The sequence below is a fragment of the Oncorhynchus clarkii genome, chromosome 22 (genome assembly GCF_045791955.1).
Source record: "Oncorhynchus clarkii lewisi isolate Uvic-CL-2024 chromosome 22, UVic_Ocla_1.0, whole genome shotgun sequence".
Classification (NCBI taxonomy): Eukaryota; Metazoa; Chordata; class Actinopteri; order Salmoniformes; family Salmonidae; genus Oncorhynchus; species Oncorhynchus clarkii.
Window position 1 is genome coordinate 40,993,067 of NC_092168.1, and position 10,483 is coordinate 41,003,549.

A 10,483-nucleotide genomic window follows, 5' to 3' on the forward strand; every position below is an offset into this window, starting at 1 on the left:
TATCAGGAACTGCTGCCGATTCTACTGATGACATTGGTCTGCTCGGTTCCGAAGAGTCATCCTCAGATGTCACTTTTATATTTATGACCACTGAAAGTTGGACGGGTAGAAAAACAAACAGATTTATAGGCACCACACTGGGGCTGGGACTGGGGTTGGGGGCTGGGACTGGGACTGGGGGCTGGGACTGGGGTTGGGGGCTGGGGTTGGGGGCTGGGGGCTGGGGCTGGGACTGGGGGCTGGGGTTGGGGGCTGGGACTGGGGTTGGGACTGGGGTTGGGGCTGGGACTGGGACTGGGGTTGGGGCTGGGGCTGGGGCTGGGACTGAGGCTGGGACTGGGGCTGGGACTTGGGCCGCAATTGATGGAAATTCTGCAATCTGTGGAAAAGGGACGGATATGAATAGCAATGGAATGCAGATGCATGGCAAAAATGGGACATCTATCAAATGATCCTCACCTACAGGAATCTCCCACTAATTCCTATTGTAGTGAGAGGACGAAGCGTAGTGATTGAATGCTGATTCTCTTGCCTGACTCTGAATGGGTATTCAGGCCTAGTTTGGTCAGACCATTGGTTGAATTAGTATCCAGCACTACAGTAGTATTGTTTTGTTGCTCAAATAACACTTATCTCATACGCCATTGACTAAGTGGTCATGTCTTCATCTTTAATATGAAGTTACAAAGTTGTTCACATCTATATATACAGTTATTTACAAAAACATTGCATGTAAAAAAACAGAGATGATATTTACATAATATCAATTGGCACAACATAACATGCAACAGCCACATTATCAATGTTGATAAACTCATGCAAACGCACTTGTACGGTGCTTCTCTAGAGTCAGATTAAGGCAACATCTGGCAAGATATGTTGGTGTAACAGTATAATTTTAGACCGTCCCCTCGCGCGAACCAGAGACCCTCTGCACACATCAACAACAGTCACCCACGAAGCATCGTTACCCATCACTCCACAAAAGCCGCAGCCCTTGCAGAGCAAAGGGAACTACTACTTCAAGGTCTCAGAGCGAGTGACGTCACCGATTGAAACGCTATTTAGCGCGCACCACCGCTAACTAAGCTAGCGTTTCACATCCGTTACATTGGCTCTCAGGTCACAATGCAAAAGACCTTGTGAAATATTTTAAAGATTAAATCAATCAGGCAATACTAGAGTTTAAGGGGAACAACATGTTCTAGCCCTTAAAGGGATACTTCGGGATTTTGGCAATGAGGCTCTTTATCTACTTACCCAGAGTCAGACGAACTCACGAATATCATTTTTATGACTCTGTGTCCAGTATGAAGGTTAGAGGTTATTTCGCGAGCCAATGTGAAGTAGCGTTAGCACAATGACTGGAAGTCTATGGGTATCTGCTAGCATGCTAACAGCGAAACTACCTCCAACGTCCTTCGTACTGGACACAGAGACATAAAATGGTGTCCGTGAGTTCATCTGACTCTAGGAAAATAAATAAAGGGCATCATTGCCAAAATCCCGAAGAATTCCTTTGTTTACCCCATAAATAGGACCCTGTGTTTTGAGCAATCGTCACATGACCTGGATTTGAACCTTAAAAACTGCCCCCTTTTTCTGTTTGTTTCAGATGGTCCAGAACCATCCTCAGACAAATGCAAATCGGGTGCAATTCTCATTTCTGGATAAGCTCAGAATACAGGATAACATCTTGCTGTGATAGTGGACAACACAAGGCCCGTCATAAAAAAAACTGAATGTAATTTATCAAATGTGAACAGAAGCAGACTACAGTAGATAAAAACGTTTGCCATCTGTAAATCACGCTTCACTCTTTTCCTCTTATCATTTGCCTGTAAGTGCTACTGAACAGACAGCAGAGATGGAGGCTTGCACACCTTGGTTCAAATACCATTTGAAATGACCGGTCTCCTCTATGTCTCGGGCGGTCAGCCTAAACAAATCATAAAAGCCTGGAGAACAATAACACTGTATTTGCTTACTCTGCATTTTTCTCGGCCAGCCAGGCAGCCACGCCGGCCAACAAAGAGTGATGGATGACAAACATGTCACGAAACACCGTATAAACACCAGAGGTATGTGTCACGAGAACGGAAAACATTAAAACAGGGGTAAGTAAAACACTGTAGAGCATCCTGTGTGGCTCAGTTGGTTCAGCATGGTGTTTGCAATGCCAAGGTTGTGGGTTCGATTCCCACGGGGGACATGTATGAAAATGTATGCACTCACTATTGTAAGGAGCTCTGGTTAAGAGCATATGCAATGTAGTATCAGTAAATAATGGTGTCATGCATTGTTGCCTCTCACTAAAACTGCAGTTAAGTGCTAGAATTACAGTACAGCTCCCGAAGCCTAGCCCAAGTGCTGTGCTTAGCTATGGGGGTGGCTTACTGTACTGTGTGGAAAGTCAGATTTATTTTTCATGATCGGAAAATGTTAAGCCAAAATAGACCTGTAATTAACTTTAAACCTTTTTAAGGTTTGAGGAAATAGTTTTTCCACAACAGAAACACCACCTCATGCAAAGCGTTCTACGTTTGTTTGATGGGCACCAGGCTCTCATTCTGTTGTTAAAAAGACTCTCCACATACTACACATAAAGACATGAGCAGTGTTATCTGTTCCACTTTACCTAAATGCTAACATTTCACACATACATAATCACTGTCTAACAAACATGTTCCTTAAAAAAATAAATACTATGTATATGTACATAATGTGTCAAACATACAACATGGGGAACCGACTCACAAATGTGAAAACATAAAAACACAAAAAAGTTTCAAGCAGACTAATCCTCACAGAAGCTGCTGTCTGTTATTCTTCCTCATCACTGGAAAATATGGCAGCTTTTACAATGACCTATAGCCTACTGACGAGTCCAGACACGCCACGGTTCCCCTCCTTCTGTCCCTGTGCAGAAGACTAGTAGGGGGAGAATGATGCAATGTCATACTGTGATATTTAGTATGTTTGATCCTTCAAGATTGACAGCCATATTGCCTATTTCAGAAGCAGTGTCGAGCTCTAAGTGCTTGTTTTATTGAGGCCCTGCATAACGATGAAAGGTAATCAAAATTGGTTTCCTATTGAATTAAAAGGGAAATAAATTGTCCAAACCCTGCAGTGAGTCCTATCTCCATCGGGTGTATATTGAGTCCATCTAGTCGTTTCAGACCTTCAACTGTTAAATAAAATGCTATATATATGTGTGTTTCTTTCCACTGGTCAGACATAGGTGGAGATGAGCAGGGTGAAGTAGAGCAGGCTGGATGTTAGTGTGTAGCACTGTGAGAGCCCTGTGGTGCCGCTGAGGGGTGAGGTGGTGGCGAACACAGCCTCCGTCACGTTCCAGGGGAGAGGAAGGTTACAGATATTCCCCTCACAGCATGCTGTGCAAACCTAAGGAGGAACGTTTCACCATTAGATCTCTCTCTCTCTCTCTCTCTCTCTCTCTCTCTCTCTCTCTCTCTCTCTCTCTCTCTCTCTCTCTCTCTCTCTCTCTCTCTCTCTCTCTCTCTCTCTCTCTCTCTCTCTCTCTCTCTCTCTCTCTCTCTCTCTCTCTCTCTCTCTCTCTCTCTCTCTCTCTCTCTCTCTCTCTCTCTCTCTCTCTCTCTCCTCCCTCTCCCCTCTCCCTCTCCCTCTCCCTCTCCCTCCCTCCCGTGGAATCAATTTCAGTTTTCCATTTTTACTAACAGACATCGGGCCTTTAGTATAGCCTTTGACAGACATATTAGTCTATAGTATTGAATATGGCGTTTACTTCTAAAGGGAATGCGCCTTATGAAATGTTTTACACATCCTTTCATAAAGTTAATGTCCAACTTTTATATAAGGGTCAAGCTCTATCTTTTCCTGTTGCAGGCTTCTCTCTCTCTCTGCTTTCTCTCTCTCACTCTGCGCTCTCTCCCTCTGCTCTCTCTCTCTCCCCCTCTCTCTCTCTCTCCCCTCTCTCTCTCTCTCTGCTCTCTCTCCTCTCTCTCTCCCCTCTCTCTCTCTCTCTCTCTCTCTGCTCTCTCTCTCTGCTCTCTCTCCCCTCTCTCTCTCTCTGCTCTCTCTCCCCTCTCTCTCTCTCTCTGCTCTCTCTCTCCTCTCTGTCTCCCCTCTCTCTCTCTCCTCTCTGTCTCCCCTCTCTCTCTCCTCTCTGTCTCCCCTCTCTCTCTCTCCTCTCTGTCTCCCCCTCTCTCTCTCTCCTCTCTGTCTCCCCTCTCTCTCTCTCTCCTCTCTGTCTCCCCTCTCTCCCTCTCCTCCTTGTCTCCCCTCTCTCCCTCTCCTCCTTGTCTCCCCTCTCTGTCTCTCCTCCTTGTCTCCCCTCTCTGTCTCTCCCTCTCTCCAGGGGAATCATGCAGACTTCCCAGGTTGTGAGGACACACCTTTCACCAGGGATTAGAATGGCAGTGTACTGGAGTGAGCACTGTGGTGGTGACATGGACTGGGCCGTAACATAAAGGGCCATGTTCACATAGTCTGACCCTGGTTATTGACCCCCCGGACAATTTTAAGTAAATATTATTTAAAGTACTACTTGAGTAGTTTTGGGGGTATCTGTACTTGACTTTACTATTTCCTTGACACAAAAAAGTACTCGTTACATTTGTAATACTTTGCAGGACAGGAAAATGGTCCAATTCATACATGTATCAAGAGAACATCCCTGGTCATCCCTACTGTCTCTGATCTGGCATACTCACTAAGTGCGCATTCTTCATTTGTAAATAATGTCTGAGTGTGCCTCCAGTTTATCCATTAAAAAAAAAGTTTTTAAAATGGTGCCTGTCTGGTTTGCTTAATATAAGATTTTTTTCTTATTTTCCAAGTAAGAAAATGCCATGCCCAAGGTCAACCAGAATAATTACGCCAGAGAAACCCCTACCCCACATCATTCCATTCTATCCTCCCAACACCAGGCCAAACTATTCCCCTCTTCCCATCTTGAATCTAACCTCCCAACACTATTCCCCTCTTCCCATCTTGAATCTAACCTCCCAACACTATTCCCCTTATTGAATACTCCCCACTCCTTACCCTGGTTCCTTCATTGTCTTCTTCAGAGCATCCAGTAGAGAGGCAGTCTCCCAAAGCCACACAACGCTTTGTCACAGAGACACTGTCCCCCTCCATGTCCATCTTGTGCCGCGTGTAACAGTATCTAGCCTCTGTTGAGAATAATAAATATAGTAAATAAGACATATTGACCTGGTAGCTACAATGCCACTTTTTGGTTAGCATGGATGGATACTGAGTTAACTCAGCTTAACCAGGGACTAAGAATTGATAGAAAAACTGTTGTTATTTTTTTTCTGTTCAGTTTGTGGGCTAAAAACACCCCAGACTAACTCCATCTAACGCCTCTGCCAAACGGTATCTGGATTGACACCCCTGCCATACGGTATCTGAATTGACACCTCTGCCATACGGTATCTGAATTGACACCCCTGCCATACGGTATCTGAATTGACACCCCTGCCATACGGTATCTGAATTGACACCCCTGCCATACGGTATCTGAATTGACACCCCTGCCATACGGTATCTGAATTGACACCCCTGCCATACGGTATCTGAATTGACACCCCTGCCATACGGTCTCTGAATTGACACCCCTGCCAAACGGTATCTGAATTGACACCCCTGCCATACGGTATCTGAATTGACACCCCTGCCATACGGTATCTGAATTGACACCCCTGCCATACGGTATCTGAATTGACACCCCTGCCATACGGTATCTGAATTGACACCCCTGCCATACGGTATCTGAATTGACACCCCTGCCATACGGTATCTGAATTGACACCCCTGCCATACGGTATCTGAATTGACACCCCTGCCATACGGTATCTGAATTGACACCCCTGCCATACGGTATCTGAATTGACACCCCTGCCATACGGTATCTGAATTGACACCCCTGCCATACGGTATCTGAATTGACACCCCTGCCATACGGTATCTGAATTGACACCCCTGCCATACGGTATCTGAATTGACACCCCTGCCATACGGTATCTGAATTGACACCCCTGCCATACGGTATCTGAATTGACACCCCTGCCATACGGTATCTGAATTGACACCCCTGCCATACGGTATCTGAATTGACACCCCTGCCATACAATGTCTGAATTGACACCACTGCCATACGGTATCTGAATTGACACCCCTGCCATACGGTATCTGAAATGACACCCCTGCCATACGGTATCTGAATTGACACCCCTGCCATACGGTATCTGAATTGACACCCCTGCCAAACGGTATCTGAATTGACACCCCTGCCAAACGGTATCTGAATTGACACCCCTGCCAAACGGTATCTGAATTGACACCCCTGCCAAACGGTATCTGAATTGACACCCCTGCCATACGGTATCTGAATTGACACCCCTGCCATACGGTATCTGAATTGACACCCCTGCCATACGGTATCTGAATTGAAGTCTCTGCCATACGGTATCTGAATTGACACCCCTGCCAAACGGTATCTGAATTAAAGTCCCTGCCATACGGTATCTGATATACTCCAAAGTGACACATGACTGTAGGTCACCTTGGTCACTTTTAGTATCAAACCCACTAAAACCTGGAGGAAATGCCAATCATACCATGTTACACAGTGCATTCCAGGCAGTTTAGGTCAAGCACAGCATCTCTCCATCCAACAATCTATGAAGTTAGGGCTCGACCACAGTAATTTATTAGTCCTTAAGAGAGTGCTGTAAATCTGGCCTGATTGTGGTCACGACACGCTAACTCTCTTGATGAGGTTAGCTATTTATGAGCTAAACATGTCAACAGCAGGGTGACATTATACTCAATAATACACAGGTACAGAGGCCTCCATTGAACCAATAGAGTGTTCATTTACAACTTTGTTGGAAGCACTCGGAGAAAGAACACCTAATGAGAACACCTAATCTAAATACAATATAAGAGTAGGCCTATCCGAGAGCAGAGGGAGTGTAGAATTTACACATTGAGTATTACTTCCTGAGCTTAAAGTCATAATGTAATCATCAACAGTGCTGAGAAGAACAATGGTTTGTCCTAGTGATCTGACTCACCTTGTGGGCAGTACAGGTCTGGCGCCCAGCGATTACACTCATAGTTGTCAGGTGCTTCTTCACAGGTGAAGCACTTGAACCCGCCTGGGAATGGAGTAGCTGCGGAAACATACACACACTTAGAAGGGGTCATGCACAGGGCACTGGGACAGCCATAACGAATCACCTTAACAGACATGAATAAGCTATATACAGAGGTTCTGAAACATTGAATAAGTTAGGAACGTGATCGACTGACCAGGTGAATCCAGGTGATCCCTTATTGATGTCACTTGTTAAATCCACCTCAATCAGTGTAGATGAAGGGGAGGAGACAGGTTAAATAATGATTTTTAAGCTTTTGAGACAATTGAGACATGGGTTGTGCCATTCAGAGGGTGAATGGGCAAGACAAAATATTTAAGTGCCTTTGGTAGTAAGGGTCAGGCGCACCGGATTGAGTGTGTCGAGAACTGCAACGTTGCTGGGTTTTTCACGCTCAACAGTTTTCTGTGTGTATCAAGAATGGTCCACCACCCAAAGGACATCCAGCCAACTTGACACAACTGTGGTAAGCATTGGAGTCAACATGGGCCAGCATCCCTTGTGGAACACTTGACACCTTGTAGAGTCCATTCCCTGACGAATTGAGGCTGTTCTGAGAGCAAAAGGGGCTGCAACTCAATAGTAGGAAGATGTTCCTAATGTTTTGTACACTCAGTGTATACAGAGGTTCTGAAATGTTGAATAAGATTTGCAAGTTCATACCATAAACTGTGTTAATAACATCAGTTTAGGAAATCTGGCCAGAAAAATATGAAACATCTGGATAATTAAGATGGATAAAAAAGTTTGGAATGCATCGAAGGCCTTGTTTTGGATTGGTTTAATATAGTCACACTTCTAATATGGACTCTGAGAAACCATTGTCTGGGGGAACTCAGTCCTTCCAAACATATACTGTAGTTTAATCTATCTCTCTTTATAGCTGTTATCACCAGCCAAGCCATTTATCTCTCTCCCACAATTGTTCTCATATAGACCTATAGTGTCAAGTACAGTTTAACCCATCATGCACTCTGCTAATCGAGTAAAACACTAAGACTAAGAGCATGTAGCCCAGTTGCTCCCTTCCCTTCTCAATTATTGGCCATATGTTGTGAGCAAACAGACGAGGAAGCTGTTAGTCTTTCCAATTTCGCACCATTTCATTAATCTAATTGGCCAGGTCCACACCCTCCCCAAGTGACAGCTGAAGGTCTGCAGAGCAGGCAAACACCATTTAGAACACAAAGTATGTTGCCAATCACCATGGCTACATCTCCAATGGCACCCTATTCCTCATGTAGTGCACTATATATCCTAAAGGGCTCTGCTCAAAAGTAGTGCAGTTCATAGGGAATAGGGTCCCCTTTGGGTCGCATGCCATGATACTGCCATGTTATGTCTAGCTAGACCATGATACCGCCTTACAATGGTTAGCTAGACCATGATACCGCCTTGCCATGTCTAGCTAGACCATGATACCGCCTTGCCATGTCTAGCTAGACCATGATACCGCCTTGCCATGTCTAGCTAGACCATAATATCGCCTTGCAATGTCTAGCTAGACCATGATACTGCCTTGCCATGTCTAGCTAAACCATGAGACTGCCTTGCCATGGCTAGCTAGACCATAATACTGCCTTGCCATGTCTAGCTAGCTAGACCATGATACTGCCTTGTCATGGCTAGCTAGCTAGACCATGATACCGCCTTGCCATGTCTAGCTAGACCATAATATCGCCTTGTCATGGCTAGCTAGACCATGATACTGCCTTGCCATGGCTAGCTAGCTAGACCTTGATACCTTCTTGCCATGGCTAGCTAGCTAGACCATGATATCTCCTTGCCATGGCTAGCTAGCTAGACCATGATACCGCCTTGCCATGGCTAGCCAGACCATGATATCGCCTTGCCATGGCTAGCTAGACCATGATATCGCCTTGCCATGGCTAGCTAGACCATGATACCGCCTTGCCATGGCTATGTAGACCATGATACTGCCTTGCCATGGCTAGCTAGCTAGACCATGATACCGCCTTGCCATGGCTAGCTAGACCATGATACTGCCTTGCCATGGCTAGCTAGACCATGATACCGCCTTGCCATGGCTAGCTAGACCATGATACTGCCTGGCCATGGCTAGCTAGACCATGATATTGCCTTCCCATGGCTAGCTAGACCATGATACTGCCTTGACATGTCTAGCTAGACCATGATATAGCTTTGTCATGGCTAGCTAGACCATGATATCGCTTTGTCATGGCTAGCTAGACCATGATACTGCCTTGCCGTGGCTAGCTAGCTAGACCATGATATCGCCTTGCCATGGCTAGCTAGACCATGATATCGCCTTGCCATGGCTAGCTAGACCATGATACTGCCTTGCCATGGCTAGCTAGCTATACCATGATACCGCCTTGCCATGGCTAGCTAGACCATGATACTGCCTTGCCATGGCTAGCTAGACCACGATACCGCCTTGTCATGGCTAGCTAGACCATGATACTGCCTGGCCATGGCTAGCTAGACCATGATATTGCCTTTCCATGGCTAGCTAGACCATGATACTGCCTTGACATGTCTAGCTAGACCATGATATCGCTTTGTCATGGCTAGCTAGACCATGATATCGCTTTGTCATGGCTAGCCAGACCATGATATCGCCTTGCCATGGCTAGCTAGACCATGATATCGCCTTGCCATGGCTAGCTAGACCATGATACCGCCTTGCCATGGCTATGTAGACCATGATACTGCCTTGCCATGGCTAGCTAGCTAGACCATGATACCGCCTTGCCATGGCTAGCTAGACCATGATACTGCCTTGCCATGGCTAGCTAGACCATGATACCGCCTTGCCATGGCTAGCTAGACCATGATACTGCCTGGCCATGGCTAGCTAGACCATGATATTGCCTTCCCATGGCTAGCTAGACCATGATACTGCCTTGACATGTCTAGCTAGACCATGATATCGCTTTGTCATGGCTAGCTAGACCATGATATCGCTTTGTCATGGCTAGCTAGACCATGATACTGCCTTGCCGTGGCTAGCTAGCTAGACCATGATATCGCCTTGCCATGGCTAGCTAGACCATGATATCGCCTTGCCATGGCTAGCTAGACCATGATACTGCCTTGCCATGGCTAGCTAGCTATACCATGATACCGCCTTGCCATGGCTAGCTAGACCATGATACTGCCTTGCCATGGCTAGCTAGACCACGATACCGCCTTGTCATGGCTAGCTAGACCATGATACTGCCTGGCCATGGCTAGCTAGACCATGATATTGCCTTTCCATGGCTAGCTAGACCATGATACTGCCTTGACATGTCTAGCTAGACCATGATATCGCTTTGTCATGGCTAGCTAGACCATGATATCGC

At 46.0% G+C, this 10,483-nt stretch overlaps 1 protein-coding gene across 1 annotated transcript in view; it reads right to left on the minus strand.

Annotated features, from left to right (window-relative positions):
* Positions 1–2,698: 2,698 nt before the first annotated feature.
* The window catches only part of LOC139380502 (ly6/PLAUR domain-containing protein 6-like), an 11,290-nt gene continuing 3,505 nt past the window's right edge, over positions 2,699–10,483 (minus strand). The window contains exons 2-4 of the mRNA XM_071123210.1: positions 7,071–7,169; positions 5,032–5,162; positions 2,699–3,408 (exon numbers count right to left, since the gene is read on the minus strand). Of these exons, the coding sequence (XP_070979311.1) occupies positions 3,235–3,408; positions 5,032–5,162; positions 7,071–7,169 (404 nt within the window). The 3' untranslated portion in view covers positions 2,699–3,234. The remainder of the gene's footprint in view (positions 3,409–5,031; positions 5,163–7,070; positions 7,170–10,483) is intronic.